The following is a 25,704-nucleotide window of genomic DNA, read 5'->3' on the forward strand; positions in this document are numbered from 1 at the left end:
GGGGTGGGGGAGAACACTGTATGGGCTGGTTGGGTCAGGCTGTAACAAAGACACAGAGAGTATGGCTGGTTTCTCTGGTTGCAGACCCAAGGCTTATGAGAGATGCAAAGGACTCTCTTGGGGTGTAATACGGGGGTTCTCCCACCATCTAGGCTCAGGTTGTATAATATGTGTAAATAAATCATATATTATAAAGACCCCACAGTCTCTGCTGTGCCTCTTTGTCCAAAAGGAAACACAAGCCCTGCATTCCCCGGAATCTGGCAGCACGTGGAGATTGGGGCGGGTGTAACAATAGCATTAGCATTCAAGGTACTTGGTGGGTAGCAGATAACAAGTGATTTGCTCTCATTTTGCATGTCGTGTGATATATTGATTTATTGCTACTAGATTAAGTGCTCAGTTAAACCATCAATATTGTGACCAGTGCATGATGTATGAATATTTCCTCTACAAATTATCATGTTTATTCCAGGTTCAGCTTTACTCTTCAAAATCCATCTTGTAATTTCAGAAAGATCTAGACCAAAGAATACAGTGGAACAAAAGGGATTTTTCCTGAGCCTGTTGGTAGATGATTTCCCCATTACTTCCTTGACTACATTCTTACCCAGTAGCACATTTTCCCAGCTATACTTTCCCAAATTCCTCTGATTATTATTATTTACCTAACCCAATACTGGGTTAGCAGCAGCTCTCCAAGATCTCAGGCAGAGGTATTTCATGTCGCCTGCTTCCAGTTCCTTTTAACTGACAATGGCATGGGTTGAACCCATGTACACAGTGCAGGTGCGCTACCACTGAGCTATGCTCCCCCTTTCTAATCATGGGGATTGTTAAGGATGCTGCAGTAGTCTCTTAGGTTTGCTTCCCAACATAGTTTCACTTTGCCACTATCATTTTGCCACTAATCCTGTTAGGTTTACTTTTCACATTGACTATGACAATGATGATGAATATGGGCAGTTGGAGGTGTGCACACTTTCACAAGCTAGCTGGGTGTTTATGAATAGAGATCTGCACCCCATTCAAAGCCATGCACAGCACCTGCACATGGATGCACATGCCCAAATTATGTCCACGGTTTTTAAAAGAGTTATGCTTGTGATACTCGCTAGGGCTTTGATTGGTGTTTGAGGATCGTGGGGGGGACGGGACGGGACAAATTTAATGAATCCCTAGGTAAATGTGTGTTGCATGAAAGAAGCCTCCTCTGAAGTCTGTGTTGTTGAAGCTTTAAGCCTGAATATTCCATTCTTTGAACTAAATTATCCAGCTCTTACATTTCTATATAAAACATCAGTCTGGAAATGAGCATCTTGGTGATCTTGAGAAAACAAAGTTCTAATGCTTTTAATATGCAAGTAAGGTTAGAATTTAGGCTTATTGCTATAACTTCAGAAAGCACCTTCACAAATATATTCAGATATTTATTAATATTCTATGAATATTTGAATCTCATGAAGTCAAGCCCTGATCACTGAATAGTTGAATCTGGAAACCCTGCTGGCTGTTAGTATTTTAGACAGGAATTATTGCAAATCCTTTTGGTTTTTAAAGCCTACAGCCAGGAGAAATTGAATGTTTAAATTAGGGTTAGATTAATTTTGATTTAGGTAGATAAAGAATCAAATATCATATTCTCTCTGTGTGTGCATGCACATTTGTGTGTTCTAATCAAAGTAAGACTTCAGAACTTTCCAAACACTGTACTTCAAATATTGTGTTCAGTAGAATATATAAAGTATTCACTGACCATGAGAAAAAACTATTCTGCCTTCAGTTCCATGGATATATATTAAATAAGTCATGGGAGATGGGCTCCTCCATATTTTCAAGAGCGAACAATAGCACAGATGAGTGACAGCTTTCCAGGATTGCAGTGGCTCTGAATAACAGCCGCGATAAACAATGAAAAGCAGATGAAAGATTATTGTGTGGCACTAATATCATCATCAACAGGTATGAAAGTGACCAAATATAGAGAATCAATAAGGGTTTGGTCACTCTAAAAAGGGTAACTAGTCCTTTCGTGATAAAGCCAGGGCTGCACAGCACATTTGTGTGGGCAATAATGATATTTGCAATTGGTGCAACAGAGATAAAGCATAATCCAAAAAACTGAAGTGTTGGGTTGATTTCTGTGAAAGTTAATCACTTGATTAGAAGGAGAAATGAAGTTTATTCAGAGGAACATGCAAAGTATAAAAGTAAGAAAAGGGGAGAAATTTGCTCTACTCATGTTAGTTTCTGTACAGAGTGTTGATTAGGCTAGGATCGGATTCTGTATACAGAAATGAATCATATTAGTCACTTACAGCCCAACAATACATCTGAGTATAGCATTCCTCATTTTGATGCCCTGATCTTTAGGATTGGGGTGGAAAGTCCAGTTTGAGGCATCTAGCTGTCCATTTCAGAATTGTTAGGTCAGCAACTACTTAGATTGGTCACCAATACAACACCGCAAACTGCTAGGTCACGGCAGAAACATTGCTGTGGCATTGCAGGCACACCCATGTCAGCTCTCAAAATGCTTCTGAAGTATCTAATCTGGACTTAGAGGTGTAACATGGGGGACGCAGGGGCAGCTGCACACTTCCGTCGCTGGGCTCCGTTGAAAACTGCTTCTCCACGCCAACCAGGAAGTGACCTCTGGAACTGAGGGAAGTCGGGGGGTGGGGTGGGGGGATGGGTTTTGTGGGGGGTGGGGGGAGGAAAAATGGGGGGGGGAGATAAGGATATGTTTTGGGGAAATATGTTTTGTTATAACTTGGAGTAAAAAAAAACTAATAATAATAATAATAATAATAATAATAATAATAATAATAATAATACTTTATTTATACCCTTCCTCCCTGGCCAAGACTGGGCTCAGGGCGGCTAACATCAAATGTAAAATACAGTTAAAAACAAAACAAAAAAGCAACAATACCCAATTGATTAAAATACAGCTTAAAATGCAGCCTCGTTTTACTGGTGGCCCATAAAGCAAGACCATGGGGGGAGGAAACATCAAATATTCACCAGGGCCAGCACTCCATGTTGGTCCTACATGGGCCAGTAAAAGGGCCGAGGGAAAATTTATATGCAGGATCCCAAATAAGGGGTTCCATCAAAAAGAAGAAAGGGGTCAGACTGAGTCCAGGCCAAAGGCCAGGTGGAACAGCTCCGTCTTGCAGGCCCTGCGGAAAGAAGTCCAATCCCGCAGGGCCCTGGTCTCTCGTGAGGCAGAGCGTTTCACAAGGTTGGGGCCAGTGCTGAAAAGGCCTTGGCCCTGGTTGAGGCCAATCTAACCTCCTTGAGGCCCGGGACCTCCAAAGGGTTGTTATTTATGGACTGTAAGGTCCTCCGCGGGCCATAGGTCCAAGGCATGATCATAATAATGCAAAACCGCAAGGACTGCCAAGATCCCTTCTCTTTGTTGAATGGTTAGGGTTAGGGTAAATACCTGTATGGGTGCAGTGGAAAGAAAGAAGATTCTCCTGGGTGTCCAGAGCCATGCAGTTTAATTCTATACGTGTTTACTTTGGAATAAGTCCCTCTTTATTCAGGGTGTCCTAGTCACTGTTCACAGGAGTGCAATCATCTGGCTGGAATGAGGAATATGAATCATCATCGTTTAAGGCGGTAGTTATAAACTTTCTAGATTTAATAGGAACAGTTTAATTAATAACAATTATCCAGAATATTACTGTGGTTTAGGTAATACCTCTGAAAGTGCGGAGGAGGCTTGACATTTTCCTTTCTTTGGTAGATAAACTAGGCTACTCAATCTTAAACGCCCTTTCATTGTGCTGCCTACATTAAGGTCTGCATGAGTCTGTATATGCACTGCAGTATAATCACCTACTTTATACGGAGTCAAACTGCTGGTCTGTCTTGCTCAGTATTGTCTACACAGGCTGGCAGCAGCTCTTTATATTATTTTATTTTATTTTATTTTATTTTAATATTTTGCTGGAAGCTGCCCAGAGTGGCTGGGGAAGCCCAGCCAGATTTTCAGGGTATAGATGATATTATTATTATTATTATTATTATTATTATTATTATTATTATTATTATTATTATTATTGGTTTCAGCCAACAAACAATCCTGGCCTTACTTGGAGACACCAGGGACTGAACCTGGGACTTTCTGCAGGCAAAGCGGTGTGCTCTGCTACTGAGCTATGGCCCCTCAATAGTAAGTTCAGCACTTCTTAAAAAAAAAACAACAGAATGTAAAACTCTACCTGCAGTTTTAGGTGGAGGAAAGACTTCTGTAAAGGGAAATGCACACACAGCCCCCAGGAAGTAAAATCTGTTCAAAGCTGCACCGTGCAGGTCGTGGTCTTCATACCTTCCTAACAACTGAGAAGCTGCAGCGCGCTTGTTGAGACTTTGCTGTAGAAGTGTCAGCTGTACCATTAGCATGCCCTCTTCCTATATTTTAAAAAGACAAATTGCATTTGACTGCGATGACACTAATTATAGTGGAGAGGTTCAAGCTGAGACCCCCTGCTGGCGAACTCAGCCAATAAACCATCTGTGACTGACAGGAGTTTCTACCGCTTTAGACAATTGGAATTTCATAAAAACCGTTCTTCTCCTCCTTGCCCAGCCGCCTCCGAGAAGAGAAATTGACATGAACAGGCGAGATCCAGAGTCGCCACAGAGCAATCAGAGTGTTGCATTACTGAGATCACGGGGGTTTAGCACAGAAAGCTCAGAGCTCCGACAAACCAGCATATTGACCCCCCAGAGGAACAATGGTAGCTGTCTCTCTATCTGCACATCATATAATGAAGACAGAAAACAGTTACCTGTAAGATTATTATTTTTTAAAGAAAATCTGTGACACGCTTTCGAGGTATTTGACCAAATGTTATTAGCATGCAGCAAGGGCTAATGATCGCAGAAGTTAGTGCCAAGCGCATTCCTGTGACATTGGCATCATTTCAATAATTTTACAGTACATTTGAATTGCGGCAGCAGTCATCCGCTCATTTTCCATTAACTTTGCCTAGAAATTTCTTGCATCCGCACATGGAAGCAAAGTGTCAAGCGTCTCCTTCATGCTCGGAGACATTGCCTGAATCACACTGACGCTCTGGATAATTGTTATTAATTAAACCTTTCCTATTAGCCCCTGTTTTAGTTGTAACAAACTGCAAGTGATTGCATTAAGGCACTCTGTCTTTTTTGTTAGAATGAAGGGCACAGAAGTGAGCCCCCTTCATCAGCATATTTCTGTTGTAACACTGAGTAGCTAGTCTCTTATGGCTTGATTATTATTATTATTATTATCATTATTATTATTTTTAAAAAGGAAAGCCAGAGGTTGGCGGGACGTACATTGATGCATAGGCTCATTATTGTCAAATTAGATTCACCGACTTTTACTGCCGTTTACCAAGAACTGATGAGTAGCTTCAAGGACCCTTTGCAGCGGGTAAATTCACGCACGGGGCCACTTGCCACCAACTGGTTTGCACATGCTTTGACAACTCCTTAATATTATGCAGGAATGTTCAGTCACAAGTCTTGCTTTGTGCCTTAAATGGGTCACATTCCGTACGCTGAGAGCGTGCAGTAATGACTCCTTCAGAAACCCCTGCATATGCACAAATGCCCTCAGAAGTTAGATGAAATGGACCTTTGCATTGTCCCCATTTAGGCCACGGGGGGGGGGGGAGCAGCAAGGCCCCTAACATTTGCTTAAGGGCAACAGGAGATAATAGACAAGAATATTAAAGAAAGGTCTTTTGTTTCCCAGAGCTTGTGTGCACTTGTATTTACTTCTGGTGGCATCGAACAGCAAAATGTAACTCCTGAGGCAGCTGGTAGTCTGCTCCCCAATTGTATGGCTACAACTATCTCGTCAGATAGAAGTGGGTATCAGTTAGCAAGGAATGGCAGTCTACATCTTGCATAACCAAGATAAGCTAACAAGATACAGTGTAGGAGGTAGAGCAGGACTAGTCAACATGGTGCCCTTTAGACTCCAATCCGCACCACCATTTCTTCCTAACCAACAATACAAGGTTCTTGTTTTGATAAAGGGATGTAGGCGAGGGGTGAAATGTGTGACCTGCATGGGGCTCTTTGAAGGCAAGGTTTTAAAAGACAGTAAAATAAAATACTCTCTTTCGTTGCCTCCAAAATGGAATACAGTAGATAAGGACCCAGGCTATGATCCTGAACATACTTTGCAGGGAGTAAATGCCATGGAAATCAATTCCCAGCAGGATCTTAGTCATATTTACATGGAAGTAATTCTTACTACATTTAACAAATGTGTTTAGAATTTCAACTTACGCGTAGTGGAAGTCTGGGGTGGGGTTGGGAGACTGGGCAAGGAGGTGGCATCATGGAGAGCATAACGGACAAGACAGCACTTAACTGACTGGATTTGTTGTAAACATTTTTTCTTCTGTTTTACCACTGCTTCTTGCTTCCAGCTGAGAACATGTAGTATGTATGAGCTGGGTAGCGGGAGCTGGGGGGAAGAGGACACAATAACGCCCAGACTCCTTGCAAGTGTGTTGTATTTATTGTGCTCCTTCATTTGGATATTAATGTTATGAAAGTTCATCATCAATAACAGTGAAAACTTTAGCTTTTTTCAGCTGTGGAAATGTGAGTTCCCTTCACTTGAATTAGTAGCAAGCCATTAAGGTTCAGGGGCTTGTCTTTCAAATACAGTGCTACTGACCTGCAGCAAGGTTATTCGATAGCCCAGCTTGGCTCTGTTCCAATACTTCTTAATATTGTCCTTGACTTTATTATACTGCTGCCCTTGACTAACTTCTAAGGCATATTTTCATCACCTGCTTAACACCTTGTCAGGTTTTCTTTAAAAAAAGTATTTCAAGAATCACTGGGGACCCTGAAAGAAAACAAAAGCCACATCATTGAAAAGCCATAATTGAAAAGCAACTGGGGTGTGTGTGTGTGTCCCCACCCACTCTTGACTACTCTTCCCATTTCTGGAAGCCTTAAACATGGGGGGTTTTTTTGTGGGGGGGCGGACAAAACCCATGACTGAATAAAAAAGGTCAAAGGAGCAGTTTCCTATAGGCAAGCTGGGCTTTATGAGCCTTTAAAAGAAAAAGAACATAAAGGGACATGACTCCCAGAGGCAGGGGTGGAGAATCTGTGGTCCTCCAGAGGCAACTGGATGATGGCTCTCATCCCCCCCCCGACCCTTTAGCCGTACTGGCTGGGCTGATGGAATAGGAGCCCAACAACACCTGGCTGGCCACCGCCTCCCCCACCCCCACCCCACTCTCACGTTGTTGGTGACCTCCAGCTGGAAGGCTGGTCAGGACTGGATGGAAGTGCAGAAAAGTGTGGGCAGCACTTGGAACATGCTGATAGGCTCAGAAGCAGGGGTCACTTTCACCAGTGAAAGCCAAACCCCAGTTTGTTCCCTGTGCCATCCTTCTTCACAGAGAACGGTCCCTTCCATGCACCCTTGGGTGCAGGGTGCTCAGGTGACTGGCTGGCTTTGGGGCAAGCTATCTCCATGGCATTAACCCCTACCAGGGCACCAAGCACATTGGGGCTGGGAGATCATTATTCCTACGAGGTCCCAAATGAAGCACAATGTGGGGTGGGTCCCTGTGCAAGCTGCTAGGGAGATGTGAGGGGAGGGAGGATCAAACTGCCAGGAGTGAATCCACATCCTGTATCCAAAGGACAGGGAGGAGGGAACAGCTGCTTGCTATCAGTCCCCACTTGATACAATCTAAACTCGGTAGATTTCCGTGAAACCTTGCTGATGTTAGCAATAGAAAGTCTCCTATTTGATCCCACAGCATCAGCCCCACTCTATCTCAGAGGGGTTTCTAGACGGCAAAACTCCTGTTCTCAGAGTATTAATCCCTTGTAGAGATGGCTGTATCTGATGAATATGGAATATAGCTGCTGCGTCGGTGCATTTCATACGACCACTAGAATTGTCAGCTTGCAATTTTAAAAGCAGGCAAGTTCCTTGCCATTGTGTTTTCTGAAGATTCAGCTTGAATTTGAGTTGGCAGTTTTTGCTAATGGGTTACATATGCCAGTGTGCAGCACATGGAACATGTACACAGCTCTAAAAATTCCCCTTTGCCCAGCATGTTTATTGTAATGCAGGGGTGCCTAATCTGTGGCCCTGCAAGTGTTGCCGGACCACAAGTCCATCATCACTGACCATTGGCCCTGCTCATTACAGCTGATGAAGTCGGACAACATCTGGAAGGCCACAGGTTAGCACCCCCAGCTTGCTATTATGTCCTCAAGTATCTTTCTATTATTATAAAGGGGAGGACGCTGAACGAATTTTGTGCTTCTAACAGGACATGCAGAAGGAAGCAGGATACCTAATGAAGTTGGGCCCATGTCATTTATCCTGCTGTTTAAACAGATTTTCAGGGTGTTTTTTTTAAAAAAAAAAAATCGGTTAGGGCAAAGTGTGAGCTTAGTCCATTTGTAGTGAATCAGCTAATGGTGGTGGGAAAGTACTTGGATTTCCGCTTGTTACTGACTTCCTTGAATTCATCACCACTGAAAGTCAGCTTCTGCAATTTATTATGGAATTGTTTTAGGTGAAGAAAACCCCTATAAATCAAGCAAAACTACACAGAGAGAGGGAGAACAAGGAAATGTCATGAGGAGCAGCACCGGTTTTGATATCCTCTTTCAATCAAGCAGCTGGCTTTTATTAATAGCCTAATCAGCGCCATAGTGTGTCTCATTTAAAAACAGTAACTTGCAACAAAAGTTTAAGTGTTGACTAAGGCAAAGAAAATGTGCAGACCATCTCATTGGTGGGAAAGCATTCCATACAATTCTTCTTCAGGCTAACCTGGTCTCTGGATCAGGGGCTGGATCGGGAGCTTAGGCACACAATTTACAGGGTGGAGGCGGTTTGGCTTTGCTGTTGAGACTCAAAAACTCTCTTCCAACCTTTTCCCCAGTAGCTGATCTAGATAAAAACACCTTGTATCAATCAATAGCTATGTGTGTACAGAGTCTTTCTTGTTAGACATCTTTCTCTGTACCTGAAGTAGAGAGCAGGTACAAAATGCATTCTCCATTCTCCTCTAGGACCTGATTCAGACAACACACTGAGCTAAATCTTTGCGAAGTGAGACCATGCGGACTCTTGCTTAGGAGCTTGAACTTGCTTTGCTCTTCCTTGGTTTTGCTGGTTATCCAGACTAGGGCTTTCTCTTCACTAACCATGAGCCACAACCAAGAACTAACCATGGTTAATGTGAAAAGAGTTCAACAATGTACCCCAGTTTGGATGACACATTAAGCCAAACCTTGGCTTAGTGTGGTACAACATGAGCAGCAAACAGGGCTGGAGAGAAGAAACAAAGTGGCTGAAAGCTCCTTTTGGACCATGTGCTCCCATAGTCACACAAAGCCATGGTTTGGCTTGGTGTGTCATCTGGACCAGACCATTATAACCACAACCAGCCTGCTTAATAACTCGGATTAGGAGAAGGAGCTTTCAGAGTAGAAGGATGGAGCTTCTGATCAGGATCTGCAGCTCGTAACCCCGGAGATGAAAGAAGCCCCTATTTCCCTCCTCCCTGCTGGATCAGGTCAGTTAGGGAACATAAAGCTCCGTTGGAAAACTGCTTAAGGTATTTTTGTTTTGCTTTATTCAGATTGTGAGCTGCTGTGTTGATCAGCAGAAAATATTCTACAGTAAGTTTAATTTAATCTTTCTTAAACTTGTGGGAATTGGGAAGAATGTCATCTTCTGCTGAGGCTCCCAATACGCTGGAGGAGCTTTGGAGAAACATCAGTGTCAGTTAATTTTAATTTCATCCTTGCTCAGTTGAATAGAGGGTTTTTAAGCCCTAAAGGGGACATTTTATACTTAAGCACTTCACTTCCAAAATGTTTGTCGAGAGTTCCTTTTCTTTTTCTTTTTCTGAATTTTTAGTCCTCTTCTAGCTCAGCAATGCAGTAAGAGGAGAATATTGGGGCGTGGTTCTCTATAATTAGGCCATTACTCAGTCTAATTACCCACAACAGATATTTGTACCTTTTCATTATGTGACCTATGGATTATGTGGCAATTACTAATTGACTTTGGGAGAGGATTATTATGTAATTTGTGGATCTCAGGGTAATGCTTTAATTTTATGGCACAAGTAACCACAGAGTTAGCCTGTAACTACATAGTAATTGTAGTGCAATCAAATGGTGAATAATTACACATAATTACATTGATCTGTGACTGGTGAAGTTAAATGCTGATCACTACCACTCTGGACTGCCACCACTAGAGGCATCTCTCTTGCACAAGCCATGATGGTGAGATGAAAAAAGTTTCCTGTAATTTACCAAACGTGGTTTAAAACTCTGAGGTGGGAAATAAGAGCTCTCTTCTAACCTACTGAGATGGGTGTCCAAGCTGCCATTGGTTTGAATGGTGTTGAGCCTGATATCAGATGAATGAATGGGCACAAATTTCAGTGTTTTTGTGTGCTGTTAATTAAAACACATTTAACGTCAAGTAAATGTCTGCAGCCCTCAAGCACCCCTCTGTTCAGTCTCCCTCCCCCATCCCCCCACATTCAAAGGCGAATGAAAAGCTGAATCCCAAAGGAGGTTTTGTGTTGTTGGAGTTGCTATGGTATTCTTTGCTCCTGTACCAAAGCAATGTGTTGTGCAAGTTAAGCAGACACTTGGTCCTCTAGGAGAGTGCCAGCTTTACAAAGGAGTGAGGGAAGAAAAACCCTTCATGCTTTGAAGCTAGGAAGCATAATTCAGTAAGGACTGCAAGTGGTTTGGTCCCAGCATCGCAACAGATGTTGTAGAAGCTCCTGGGTGAATTTATTCTTCTTTTATACACACACTCACATGCATGCAAAATTGCTTCTCTGTTGTGCTTTGTGATTATTCATCACAAAGTTTGTTGTGTCTACCTTCCCTCCCTCTCCCCCATCTCATCCCTCTTCGAAACCAGCCTTTAGTCACAATATAGGAGAGCTTTTTCTGTAACCAGTTAGACCTACAAATGGAAAGATGGGAGTGGGGAGGAAACAATGGTCCAGGGTGGCAAAGGAGGATTAAGCTTCTGGAGTGCAGGTGATGAGTGCATGCAGTTTTGCCTGCAGGGACATGAAAAACTGTAACTTCTATGCAACTATCGAAAGGACAGGGGGAGACAGGACCCCATCTTTGCATCAGTTGCTCCATTCCATGCCTTGTCCTGTTACCTCTGGTGATGGCTGTATGTGTGATACCATGGCTGGATGTTTTGCTAGTTTCTAGGAGCAGAAGAAAGAATGAAGCTCACTGAAAGGCTTTCAGGCACTTCTCAGTTCATTTGGAAATAGCTGTTACAAATAGTTGTAAATCCCCTCCTTAAATTGCCTAGCAAACAGAAAACATCTTCATTTTCCCTATGCCAGGAATAACTGTTCAATTGCACCAATCCCTAAAAGGTTAGTGGTGCATGGTATTTTTATTTTATTTTTTTGTCACTGCACATGTGAAATAGCAATTGACATTATGCTTCTGAGTTATGGCTTCACTCAGTAAACTCAGAGGAGTAACTGTAAATGCTAATGAATGCTCTTTAGAGGAGAAATCATTGTTACGAGATGAAAGCGTATACAGAAATACTGGAAATATTGTGAAAAGCATTTGGACCAGTTGGCAAAGTGTTGGCAACAGGCTTAGGAGACCTGCGTTCAAATGCCGGCTTGGCCATGCATTTTAGGGTAACCAAGAACAAAGAAATACAGGACTGCTGTATCTTTAACAGGTGCATTGAGTTTTAGCTGTGCAGATGCACGGATGAAAGAATCTGTATTCTGAAATTCCCACCTTTACACAAAAAATAAAGACACAGAAGCTCTTCCATTCTCTTCTCTAACTGCTCACACTCTTCACTTGCTGGGCAGCCCAGGAGCAGAGAATAGCAGCTTCATCTAGTCTATTCAAAAGATCATCCCAGTAGTCTGGGGCTAGTCCAGTCAATCTAGCTGCCTATTACTTGAGGTACATAGCTGATGCTTCTCTTTTAAAAGGCTTGGATGGACAAACAGCCTTGCCTCTTACTTTTCAGGCAAGTGGCCAAAAGTCAACCCCCAATCAGGCTGTTGTATGGTTTTTATGGTTTTGGGTCATCCTTACCCACAGATGGCTAATCCTTTTACCATTTCAGAGTAATCAAACCATTCTTGTTTCAAAAGGTTTCCAATGCACCCGAATGCCTTTTAGAGTAGCAGTGGTTGTGCAGTGCTTTTTGATCTAGAAAGATGCATTAGCAGCCTTTGGTTAGGATGGATCATAGCTAAGCAGGTTATTGTTAAGCAAGTGTTATTGACAAGAGGTTGTAAGATGCTCCAGATTCGTGTTTTTGTTTTTGAGCAGGACATCAGATTTTAAACAACTGTAATGTTGCTGGGGTTTGGGGTGAATAAATTAGCATGTTCAGCTTCAAGTTGGATGCAGTTCTTACAGCCAGTGATGTAGCTGGGGGGGGGGGGAGTCGGTGGCCCTGTGCAGAAAATTATGAGGGGGCACAACCATGCAGACTCCGGCTTCCACGGGGATCCCTGCCCCATCCTGGCCTAGGCGTCAGAGCATCTCAGTCCCATGGTGAGCGGATGCAGATGGAGGGAGGGGAGCAAGAGGCAACCTCAGCCCAGCCCAGCCCAGCCCTCCTTTCTGTGGCTGTCAGGGGGATTCACCTGCTAGCTGGGCTCCCCCCTGGGCAGGCAGGCAGGCAGCGCAGCTCCATGTATGAGCACAATGCTGCAGCTTCTCAGCATCATTTTCTAAAATACAGCTCAGCCCAGTGAGGAATAGCTCTCTCATTAGAATAAACTGTTGCTTCTGTGCATTGTAATGCCTTCTGAAGAAACATGTAAGAACAATAGGAATTTTATAGCTAATGCTTACAATGGGGGGAGGGAATAATCCTACCCAGAGTATCTTGTTAAATATATATTTGCTTATATGTGTAGCTCTGTCTATTTGCACATCAAAGCATGTTTAGTAGTGGTGCTTTTGCAATCTAGCTTCTAGATCTGTGACTGACAATTTTTATTCAGAGGATGATGGTGAAATCTGCACAATAGCATCTTCTCTCTCAAGCTTTGTTAATGCTTTTATTAATTCAGGCTGCTGCAAGGGTGGCAGGGGGACTGTCACATGATTAAATACAAAATCAAAACTAATTCACACAAACACACAAAAAATAGATACTGTACTGGGGAGAATGTTTATAGTATATACTTCTCCCTGACATAGTAGTTTTCTATATGTAAGGAGTTTTTACCTGGGGATTCCCACTTGCACACTACTGTGATATGCAGAATATAGACTTGCCTTCTAGTGGTGCGGCAATAAAAGTGTTAGCACGTTTACAAAGCTAAGCAGGGACCACTATGGTTTCAAATTGGATGGGAGCTGGGCTAGATGACCCTTAGGTCCCTTCCAATTTCATGATTGGCTCTCAATTAAATTTTGCTGCATAATGCATTTCTGAAAGAACCATTACTTAAGAAAGCCAAAGAGTTTTCATTTGCATCTTTGCAAGGCTATATGTTGTTTCATATTTCAGTTTGTATTTGTGCCATGGGCATAAAGTTTGGGATATTGATTTGTTTTAAAATTGCTGTTCCACCTTTTCCTTTTCACCAAATGGCACTGAATACAGTTTTTAAAAACCAACATAGTTATACTAAACACCCATAAACTAGTCTATAAATCAGTTTTAACAATCCTCCTACATCTGTGATTCACCTCTGCTGTTTGGATTTGCAAAGCATAGGAAATCTCTGGATTCAGGCCAGGGAGTGGAAAGTGTGCAACAGCAGTATTTGGACGAGAATAATAATAATAATAATAATAATAATAATAATAATAATAATAATATCTTTATTGTCATTGCCCCCTCTCGGGGACAATGAAATTACTTGGCTGCTCCATCCACCCAGGTAGGGCCACAGGGACAAGGGTGAATTAAAGTAAGTGAAAGGGGTTCACAATCCTCATGAACCCAAAGTATGGGCAGCCCCTAGGTGTCTGATTGTCACATAGGTTATGAGAATTCTCCACTTCAAATGCCCAGTTAGCCCTGCTTGAATGTGAGCTGTGTCTCACAGTGAGAAATTTCAGCTTGGTAATTGTGCACTGAGGCTGAGGCTACAATCGTACATGCATGCTTACAAGGGAGTTAGTCCCACTGAGAATAAAGGGACTTATATGTGAGTAAACATAACTAGAATTGCACAGTAGCTTCATATATTCATATCAGCGGCAGAGCTGCAGTGTTCCTAAACACGCCGCCATAATAAAACATCAAGAAATACAAATTTTAAAACATGCCAATAACTCTCACATCAGCTTCCTCCACTGTGTCACTTTCTTCCCACCAGAATGGTGTCTTGTGCCCCTTTTTTATTATTATTCCTACGCAAGTAGATCCAGATTCACAGCAAGGCCGCGAGGAGAGCCAGATGATCATGCAGATGGCAGATGACAAATCTAGCAAGGTTTGACGAGTGGAAATTGCTTGCTCTAATTGCTTGTCAAGTCCGGTACCTATGTTAGAGTTAAGGACTTAAGCTCAAGGCAAAACAATGCTAGAACAAAATAAGGAAAAGGCTGTTAGAAATTGAGATGGAGGACGGGAACGGCAGTTAATTTATTCCTAGCCTAAGTTAGAAAGATGGTTTTGGCAAAGCCTGGAGAGCTTGTAGCTAGTTGTGTGCATGGTTTAGACCCTCCAGCATATTTTCACAGTAGTGCAGTATTTAAACATAGGGACACCTTTACAGATGGGCCATAACACAAAATAATAATTGGTGACCAAGGAAGAAAAATGTTTTTCATGTCCATTATTGTCAAATCTAACAATATTTGCTTCACTTCCAACTACAGACCAATTGCCCTCATTGTACGGTGTCCTAAAAAAATGTTCACAAACTAAGCAATGGCATAGAGAATATTTCTGAAGTATTTGTTCTTCAATAAGATGTAACAGTTCCCAATATTTGCATGTATCACTACTTCTTATAAAGCAAACATAGTGTTGCATCCTATGCAGTGCAAGCAGAATTCTACTCATACAACAGGGTTACCGCTTCCTCCCCTCTCCTCTTGTGCACCCCACAAATCTACCCTTAGGGGTCCCCAACTCTCTGGATCAAGTTTTAGAGGGTGTGCAGGGGCTTCCAGGTGTCACAAGAGGAAAGAGAAGTTTCGTTGCATATGCAGAAGTCTGTCATGCAAACAGAACTTGAGTGTGAGATACATCCTGTATCTGCTAGTTCCCAAAATTATTTACAGCTTTGAAGAAATACTTATATTATGTAGCAGTCATAAGTCCCAGTATGGAACTTTGAAAGCATTTGGTACCACATTAAGACATAGCAATTTTTGTCAGCATCCCTACTCAACATCAGCATCATGTCTTCTGCCAGGTGCTTAGCAGTATTGCATAAATATATAAAAATGCCCTGCAGAACCAGAACAAAGGCCCACCTACCTGGTTATATCTACCTAGTTATGCATCCTGTTTTCCACCCACCCACTACCAAGACACGAGGGCAATAGCGCTCTGCTGCAGTTTTCCCCACCGACTGGTGTTTGGTAATGTGCTTCACTTGCTAATTGTGTTCTCTATTAGCATCCATTGCTTGCTGGTTTATAGGCTGGTTCCTTCTGGTAATGTAACACTGCTATCTCAAAAAAGTAAAATCGCTACAGGACGCTTCTGAAATGTTAGGACATCTGTAAAATCAGGAAAGAACTTGGGAAACAAAACCACGAGAAAAGGCAGAATATGGGTCTTGCAATAACTGTTGCAGAATGAAAGGAAAGGTAACAAAACGTGTAGCTTTCTTGCAAAGTCATGGGAGAGAGTCTTGACAAGGTGCCCCATGATATTCTTGTAAAGAAACTGGTAAAATGTGGTCTTGACTATGCTACCACTCAGTGGATTTGTAACTGGATGACTGACCGAACCCAAAGAGTGCTCATCAATGGTTCCTCTTCATCCTGGAGAAGAGTGACTAGTGGGGTGCCACAGGGTTCTGTCTTGGGCCCGGTCTTATTCAACATCTTTATCAACGACTTGCATGATGGACTCAAGGGCATCCTGATCAAATTTGCAGATGACACCAAACTGGGAGGGGTGGCTAACACCCCAGAGGACAGGATCACACTTCAAAACGACCTTGACAGATTAGAGAACTGGGCCAAAACAAACAAGATGAATTTTAACAGGGAGAAATGTAAAGTATTGCACTTGGGCCAAAAAAATGAGAGGCACAAATACAAGATGGGTGACACCTGGCTTGAGAGCAGTACATGTGAAAAGGATCTAGGAGTCTTGGTTGACCACAAACTTGACATGAGCCAACAGTGTGACGCGGCAGCTAAAAAAGCCAATGCAATTATGGGCTGCATCAATAGGAGTATAGCATCTAGATCAAGGGAAGTAATAGTGCCACTGTATTCTGCTCTGGTCAGACCTCACCTGGAGTACTGTGTCCAGTTCTGGGCACCACAGTTCAAGAAGGACACTGACAAACTGGAACGTGTCCAGAGGAGGGCAACCAAAATGGTCAAAGGCCTGGAAACGATGCCTTATGAGGAACGGCTAAGGGAGCTGGGCATGTTTAGCCTGGAGAAGAGGAGGTTAAGGGGTGATATGATAGCCATGTTCAAATATATAAAAGGATGTCACATAGAGGAGGGAGAAAGGTTGTTTTCTGCTGCTCCAGAGAAGCGGACACGGAGCAATGGATCCAAACTACAAGAAAGAAGATTCCACCTAAACATTAGGAAGAACTTCCTGACAGTAAGAGCTGTTCGACAGTGGAATTTGCTGCCAAGCAGTGTGGTGGAGTCTCCTACTTTGGAGGTCTTTAAGCAGAGGCTTGACAACCATATGTCAGGAGTGCTCTGATGGTGTTTCCTGCTTGGCAGGGGGTTGGACTCGATGGCCCTTGTGGTCTCTTCCAACTCTAGGATTCTATGATTCTAAGATTTCAAAGTTTTTCTTAAAAGTAGCAGGCATAGTCTGGGGAGAAGGCAGTGAGATGGTAAAGTAAGCATGGTCTTCTGTGGCAAATCTGTTTCAGCTGCATTTTGCATAATGGAGAACATACTGTTCTTTTGGTTTATTTTTTTTTTTATTTTACACAGTCACTTAGCACAGATTCACATGCTAAACGTGGCCATTATGTATAATCTCTGCAGCTAATGCAGGCGATCTGCTAGTTGGAGCATAATAATATGTGAGCTGATGGAGTGGGAGACTGTAGCATGGCTGCATCTTCTGTAATCAGGGGAGCTCTGGAATCTCTCCCTGATTGTGCAAATTGCCACCGTGGTATGCTATATGGGTTTCGAACCAGCACATATTAACTGCGCATATTAGCAGACAATTTGCATTTGCTGAAAAGTAAGCAGCCACATTTAAAGCACCTGATTCAGACTGAGGGCTGAGGTGAAACAGATGCAACAGGACTAGTCTGAGATAATGGGACCCTGTGGACACTTTGCAGGGCCTTAGAAATGGAGGCAACTTAGTCCTTCTGGAACTGTTAGGCAACATCAAGATGATTTCTTTGGCCTTTTCCAAGGGACCTGATGCTGGGGACAGATGCCTCATTTGTTGAATGGCCAGTTTGGACTCCTGACTACCATTAAGTCAATCTCCTGCTTTCAGGTTGCTGCTGCCTCAGAACAACCTTTTTAAAGTTACAAGTGGTTACATCAAGATTAGCGATGGTGCCCACACTGGCCCCTTGGCATCTTTCTTAAAAGGCCATTTGTGAGGCTTCAGAATAGAGGCATTTAGGGTACCAATGTGTGGTTTAACACATTCTTTCAAGACTACAGAGCAATGTTTTTACTTGTATCAGCCAAACAATTTAGGTTGATAAAGCCTTATAAGAAAAAGCTTACAAACACATTGCAATTGTGTTCAAAAGAGGGCTCCATGTCGTTAAGCTGACATGGGAAAGTGAATTTTCAGTTCTCTTTTCATAAATGGACTTCTGAAATCAATGGGCCTGATCTTGTGAGCAATGCCTTGTGTATATACCGCCTGATTGGCAAATCGATTGGCAAATGAAAGTCGTGCTCTACTCAGGCAAGGCCTCGTGTAGAGAGGCACGGCTGGTAATCTTTTCCGGAGCCCCTCTTTAACAAGCTTTTTCCCCCTTCCCCTTTTCCTTTTTTTTTAAATTAAAATGACACTCTCACACACAAACAGCCTCAGCAATTTAAAAAGTAGGCTGCAGTTTTGATGAGGAGAGATGCACAAAAGTGCATAGTGTTGCATTAAGTAAAGTTAATTAAAAATAAAAGAAAACAACCAGCCTTGGCTTATCGAAAATGTGCTCCTGAAAATATTAGCAATTATTTAAATGTTAAAATGGAATTAATCAAGGGATAACTGCAGAATGACTATATATTTCTGTAATCATTTGTAGAATGTAGCTCTGTCTCTATGTTTCTTGTTTGGTCCATCACATATAATAAATTTCAGAATGCATGTTTTACAATGTGATGAAAAAATATGCCATTGAACTCTTTGTATTTATTAATCTGTCATTTAAACAGTTAACCTCATTAAATCAGGAGCAGAATGCGGAAGATGCAATGTGTGCTTGCGCAGCTCCTACAGCACTATCAATAAAGCAAAAAATGTGTGGCTAAAATAGTTAGAGGCCACACGCCAGCCTTGGTTTTTGAAAACAGTAGCAGGTTAATATATTTTCTGTTTAAAGTCTCTTTGTTGTCAGAATTTCAGTTGGTGTTGGATCCTTACTTAGGGTGGTATTCAGCTAATAAGTCCCATCAGCAGAAGTCCTGTTCAAGGAATTCCACTTGTACAACAGGACTTTTCCCCATCCTTTCCCCCCATGTGCACCCCAAAATCAGCTCAGAGTGGGTGGAAGAAAAGTGTGTTATAAATTTAAGAACATAAATACAAATAAATTGAAGGTAGTCATTACTGTATGATTAGCTAGTCTGGAACCATCCTAGTATTTTCATTGCAGGTGTCAACATTTGGGGTTGAATATCTAATTCTGAGTAGATATGTGCCAGTGCTAATATTTTTATGGAAAAACCCCCCGTTTAGATTTCAAAGGTTGGACAATGTCATGTGTTCAAACTTCAACATCTGTCATTTCACTTTCTGATAATTAAACATATTTTGGACTAGCCATAGTTTGCCAAATTCATTCCATCTATAGCATTAGTGTTTTTTGCTTGTTGTCATGCATTGGGGTGGCTGCTAAAAATATGTACAAGTCTATATGACTCCAAATTTCTTTGCTAAGCAGGCAGAAGGCTCTGTGTATTAATACTTGGCAATTGTATAGCAATTTATACATGTCCAACACAATTCATGTGCCTTTATCTCAGGTTGATACATATGTGGGAAAATGTGGTGAGAGAACGGACGGTACAACGTCAGATTGCAGTTTTAAAAATATACTCTATAGAAGAGAAAACTTCCTGCTAATTTTTGGAAAGTTCTCTCCCAGCCATTTCTTCTTTTGCTCCTCTTCCTCTCTCTCTCTCTCTCTCTCTCTCTCTCTCCCCCCCTATATAGACACACTTACCCTGGTAGGTTGTCGTGGTATAATATATTTTATCACTACAGTGCACTAATTCTTGCAACTTTACTGTAAGGTGGGCTGGTATTATTATTGTAGCCTGATGAGAAATTAGGCAATTGTGTGAATTCATGGCTGGGGCTTCCTGACTGTCACTTAATGCCACTACTCTATGGCAGCTCTCTGCATTAGCATGACTGAACCTTCTCTGGGGCTCTAGTGGTTTCTGCCTGGCTTTTTATACTCTGCTACACCAATCCCATTTTGTTCTTTTTTCTCCAGAACAGGAAGATCTTTGGTCTTTCTACTCAGATCTTGAAAGAGTAGCAAGGCGCTTTCTTATAAGGCCATAATATATCTAAACATACCATATGAAAATGTTTTATGAAACTTACAATTGCAATCTTGTAGAGAACCTTACTGACTCTGACCTCCAGTAGGGATTCTGACACTATTCCCACTTTAAGGAGGCACTCCTTTGTCATTATAAATAGGGCCCCCGTGTTTCTCCAGCGCCACAGGGGTCATTTTCACATGGTTAGCTATGTCTTGCAGGTTTCTTTTTCAAGGAAACAATTGTGTCAGTTTCTTCTGTCTGCAGATTTGCATAATATACTTCTGCTCCATCTCAGACTTCAGAAACTCTCTTAAACCTGGAACTTATTTCCTAGGCTCTCGTCAGAAAGGTTGTCACTAAACTGAAAGAATTCTCCCGCAATGCTCTGCTCATCTTTTGGTATTTTACTCCAATGTATCAAAAGGATACAGACAGAAAATGTTCTTCCCGAAATACATCTTATTATGAATGAATTCCTGGAGAATCCTCTTTGGACCAGGCATGGAGTTTTATCTTTTCTGGATAGGATGTTTGCAAGCAACATGGTGCTGAGCCAACGCATTTTCAGAACACCTAGCTGCTGTGTGTACCATTAAACTGTGCGGTGGTGGCCAGTAATCCAGATTGCTGGAGCTGCCAGAATGTTCAGATGTACACTTTTAAGTAAGTAAAATCCAAGAGGAAATTTGCACGGAGAGATTTCTGTAGTGTAGAGGTTGTATTCCCCTTTTGGATACTACATCTGCCATAAAATCAGGGAAGAAACGTACTCCCTTCCAGCCTCTTGAAGCTGGGCATCCTAAATCTTTGAATCGGCTGCAGAATCTGGGTGGTTGTTTGTATGATTTTAGTTTTTGGCATAGTTTTATCCAACCTTTACATTCGAATGCAGTTTCTTTTTCCACAACTGGGGACTGTCTGGACCTGGGGGAAAGGATTCTTTTGCACTCTCTCTCTCCATCGGCTACAAAAAAATCTGGGTTGCAATACATATTTGCCCATCTCACAAGATGTGGATGTATTTTGAACCAAGCTCCCTTGCCCCTGAAAATGCTCTTCTGCCTGCAAATTACATCAGTTTCTTTATGAGTCTCTAATGCCTGTGTGATCTGGTCATGTGTGTGTAGGGGCAGGGCATCCATATCGTCAACAAGATCTTTGCAAAATCAAATAACTGTTTGCTGACTTCCCAACCTCAACACACTGCTCCTGACTCGCCAGGAACATAAACTGGCAATTACTTGGATTGGGCTCAGCTTGCACCTGACATGAGCTGGGCAGCAAGACCTGACCTGCAGCGACAGGTGGCTTCTCTTGGGCAACTAGCACTATGACTTGGGTAGCCCACACTGCTACTACTACCACCTCCTCTTCTCTCCGATAAAATTATTGATTGGCAGTGCAAGAATATGCTGGTAAAAATAATAATTCAAAATTCTTTTTTTAAAAAAGTTAGTAGATGATGCTTGCAGGCAGTTACAATTAGAAGTGAGGGGAAGAGGTTCATACTGTTGCTACTATTGATAATATAATTCTAAAAGCTGTTGGTGGCAAGGAAAAGATAGTTCTATAGAAAAAAGAATTCCTAGATTACTTACTCTCCAAACATCAGGTTCAGGTGCTTTTCAATGCAGCATTCAGAAGGCACAGGCAGTACAACTTGGCTTAGTTACAGTGGTGAGAGTTCCTAAATTATTGGTACACAACAATGGCTTGTAAGAGCCATGAGGTCTGAGCTTGTAACAAGCAGCTAAGACATCTTTACATGCTAAGCTTCTCAGGTAGACTAAAAGGGAACAATAGGCTTGGTTACTTTCCTCCCAAGGTGAAGGGGAGTGACCTAGAGAAGTCTGGCAGAACAGCTTACTCTATTACATTGACCCCTTCATGCAGTAATTATACTTAAGCATGTTGGTTACATGAAACTGGTAATCCCACAAAAGCTTTCAAGAGATAACTGTACATGCTGGTCCTTCATTGTTCTGCATCACCGTGTTTGGTTTCAGCAAGCCTTGGCTTATTGTGTAGCACTAAGGAGGCACTTGCAGTGGTGAGCTTGAGAGGGCGCACATTTTCCTGCCCTGGACTCCATCTCTATTCACCATTAAAACAAAACAGAACAGAAGAGCACAGAAGGCACATAAATTTGATTGTTTCATTCAGGTGCAAAATAACTGAAACCCAGCTTCTTTTGCTTGGCATTCTGAAACTACTTGTATTTCTGTGCTTTGGCTAAGCCTTCTACCAAAAGAAGTCTTTCCTTCTCATTTGGTAATATCCAAACACCCCCTCTGTCGTGTACTGTACTCAGACCTACTTAGGTCCTTTGCCTTTAAGTTATAGTGGCTATTTAAAACAAACCTTTAGTGAATTCTGATGACATCAAAATTTATTTCATTATCCTGGATTCTTGAGTGGTTGTTAAGATGCTGCAAAAGTTATGTCAGTGTATGACCACAAACTAGCTCAGTTTATAAGCATTTCTCCATAGTTGGGATTGGCTACCACACTCATCACCCACTGTAAGGTAATGTACATTTGAGTCTGTACTAGGTTTCCACTGGCTGCCCCACTGATATATTTTCAGGCATCACTACCGATCTTCTGATCCCATTTCAATATACACCACTTTTGAATTGCAGCATACACATGCTTGAAATCCCATTGTGAATATTAATTTCAATGCAGAGTTGCACATATGCAGATCATGGAACATAATGAAGCTTTTCTCATTTTCTGTTTGGAATCCCACCTGTATCTACCCCATGTATTCTGTTGCTGCAAATCTTGTGGATGTTTAAAAAGCATATTTGAATGTGGAAGAGGTTGGCTAAATGGCCGACAGTCAGGAGAGTGAGAAAACACCCTGTGGGCATGAACCATTTTGTACATTTTGCTCAAATGAATTCACTGGATTGTAGCTTACTTTTGTATATATTACCATTTTGCTTCAAGCATAATGCATGGAGTAAAGAGGCATGGTCTAATGGAGTCAAGTGCATCATGTACAGAAACCTTGCTCTTGTATATCTTGCTACAGTTGTATATTTGCATTAATTCTAATTCTTTCTTCCCTCTCATCTTTCTTCCAGTTTGTGCTGGCACGGAGAACAAGCTAAGCTCTTTGTCTGATCTTGAGCAACAGTATCGTGCATTGCGAAAGTACTATGAGAACTGCGAGGTAGTTATGGGTAACCTAGAAATCACCAGCATTGAACATAACCGAGATCTCTCCTTCTTACGGGTAAGTGACATCTCTGCTACTTTAAAAATACATGTGAGCTGACATTTGGTTTTGCAATGACAGATTGAGGCTGTGTACAGATGACAGCTCTACAGAGATTTTTAGGGGGTGATGTAGAGCTATATTGCCAGTGGTACACAGGGTGTTTGTGTGCAGGTGTCCTGCTGTGGCCTTTAGTCAGATTGATTTTGCAAGTTCCCATAGGGCTCTAATTTGTACTCTGTAAAAGACAATGTTAGCCTTTGGAGGAATGCAATAGATCCCTGGAACGGATGTGTGTCTGTTTTGGTGTAGCTGTTGCCAATGCCTTTTGTGTAGTGCCTAGGAGAGTAACACGTATGGCTCTGCTCTGTAATTACTAGAGCAACTTCGAAACTTTGCTCTGTGCAACATGAAATACTTTCTGCATAGCTAATTGAGTAATTTACCTTGTGACAATGACTAGCAGTCCTAGTCAGCTTTACCACTTAGACAGTTTTACTACTCCAAGCTGTTAAATGGAACTACAGTGGTACCTCCGGTTACATACGCTTCAGGTTACATACACTTCAGGTTACAGACTCCGCTAACCCAGTAATATTACCTCGGGTTAAGAACTTTGCTTCAGGATGAGAACAGAAATTGTGGTCCGGTGCCACAGCTGCAGCAGGAGGCCCCATTGGCTAAAGTGGTGCTTCAGGTTAAGAACAGTTTCAGGTTAAGAACGGACCTCCAGAACAAATTAAGTTCTTAACCACTGTAGAGAAAGTGGCTGCATTTATTTGGTTATATTAAGTTTCTATACCGAGGATCACAGGGGAGTTTACAATACAAAAGCAAAAAGATACATAACATAGTAACAAACTAAAACAATAACCCCCCAACACATATTTAATTAGGGAAACTGAGTAAACACCGTATTTTTCACTCCATAAGATGCACCTGACCATAAGGTGCACCTAGTTTTTAGAGGAGGAATGCAAGGGAAAAAAATATTTAAAGGGAGTGCTGAGCAGAGTCTGTATGCATGCAGGCTTTTCCCCGAGGAGGGAGAAGCCCCCAAGAGCCACACACACACTCTGCGCGGCTCTTTAAAGGGAGCGCGGCTGTCCCTGGCTTTTGCGGGAGGTGGGGGACGGGACAGAGCACGCGGCTTATGGGATAGCCGTGTGCAGCCTCTCTCGGGCAAGGGGAGTCTTCATCCCCTGCCCGGGAGAGGCTGCGCACGGCTAAGGCTCCCCCAAGAGCACTCCCTTTAAAGAGCATGTGGAGTGTGTGGGCGGCTCTTGGGGGCTTTTCTCCAAGGAGGAAAAGCTCCACACGGCTCTTTAAAGGGAGCGCTGAGCAGAGCCTCCCGCCTGCATTTGCTCCATAAGACGCACACACACATTTCCCCTTACTTTTTAAGAGGGGAAAAGTGTGTCTTATAGAGTGAAGAATACGGTACATATCCCGTATTTCAGCCTTTTTTGTGATACTATGCTATCTATGATCAAACTTCCAGTGCTGGATTAAGGCTAGTATGGCCAGAGGCAGAGCTAGCTGCTCTGGCACCTGGAGCGGCACACATGCTGTGCACCTGAGGGCAGGGATAGCCGCCCGCGGCAGCGTCCCAGAGGGGCGAGACAATGTCACCCCCCCCAGGGATGACACCCGGGGTGGGCCAGTGAGTGTGGCAAAATTAATATAAAAGGGCAGGTCATTGTTAGTGCACCACAGTTGGTGCACCACAGAAATTACCATCTGTGTGCTCACTTGATGATATATTCTATTGATGACCAGATTACATAGACTAGGAATTAAAAAAAACCTTGCAAATGAGAGAGAACTGCAAGATCATGAAGACTGATGTTCTCTCTCTCTCTCTCTCTCTCTCTCTCTCTCTCTCTCACACACACACACACACACACACAGAGAGAGCGAGAGAGAGAGAGACTGATTCTGCTCTTTGGTTAAGGTGTGGATAGTTTATGAAAGAACTGTTGTAATAGTGTGTGATGGGATGATGAGCTGCTTGTGCGTAAAATCGTAGTCCCTCAGAGTTTGTGCAACTCCACAAACCTCTGTCTGTGACAGAGCCCCTCAGACATGTCTGCTCTAGTCACTTGCAGATTCCGACAGTGGCTGTTTTCGGAAGCGCCTCCAGCATAAAAGCTCCTTAACGGAAACACGTCTTCGGGACTCACGGCGTGACAGTTTCCGGCGAGGAGTGGGTCTCCCTATGGGAGCTTCAGACACTTCCCCACTGTTCTCGCTGGACGTGTCCCTGAGCCCTCCCTCTTGCTCGCTTTCCCTCAGAGATCCACCTCTTTCCCTGCTGGTTCCTGCTTTAGCTGCTGAGTCTCTCTCAGCCTCCGTGAGACTTTCCTCCAGAGACCCGCCTCTCCCCCTGCTGGTCCCTGCTTTAGCTGTTGAGTCCCTCCCAGCCTCCGTGAGCCCTTTCCCCACCTGTTCCTCCGATGGCAGTTCCCTGACATAGTGTCTGTATAGCTTATATGCTACTTCCAGTTTTTTCTATAGTGACATATAGTGTCCAGATCAAGGAAAGACACCAC

General features: G+C 42.7%; 1 protein-coding gene across 5 annotated transcripts in view; it reads left to right on the forward strand.

Moving 5' to 3' along the window:
* The window catches only part of ERBB4 (erb-b2 receptor tyrosine kinase 4), an 833,408-nt gene that overhangs the window by 289,660 nt on the left and 518,044 nt on the right, over positions 1–25,704 (forward strand). For 4 of the 5 annotated variants that reach the window (XM_081196711.1, XM_081196710.1, XM_081196712.1 and 1 more), the window contains exon 2: positions 23,019–23,170. In XM_081196711.1, coding sequence (XP_081052837.1) covers positions 23,019–23,170 — 152 coding nt within the window. Of the gene's footprint in view, positions 1–18,658; positions 18,730–23,018; positions 23,171–25,704 lie in introns of those variants that run through there. The other variant, XM_081196713.1, reaches the window with a different exon arrangement.

This window comes from Podarcis bocagei (assembly GCF_964188305.1).
Source record: "Podarcis bocagei genome assembly, chromosome: 1".
NCBI classification, from domain to species: Eukaryota; Metazoa; Chordata; class Lepidosauria; order Squamata; family Lacertidae; genus Podarcis; species Podarcis bocagei.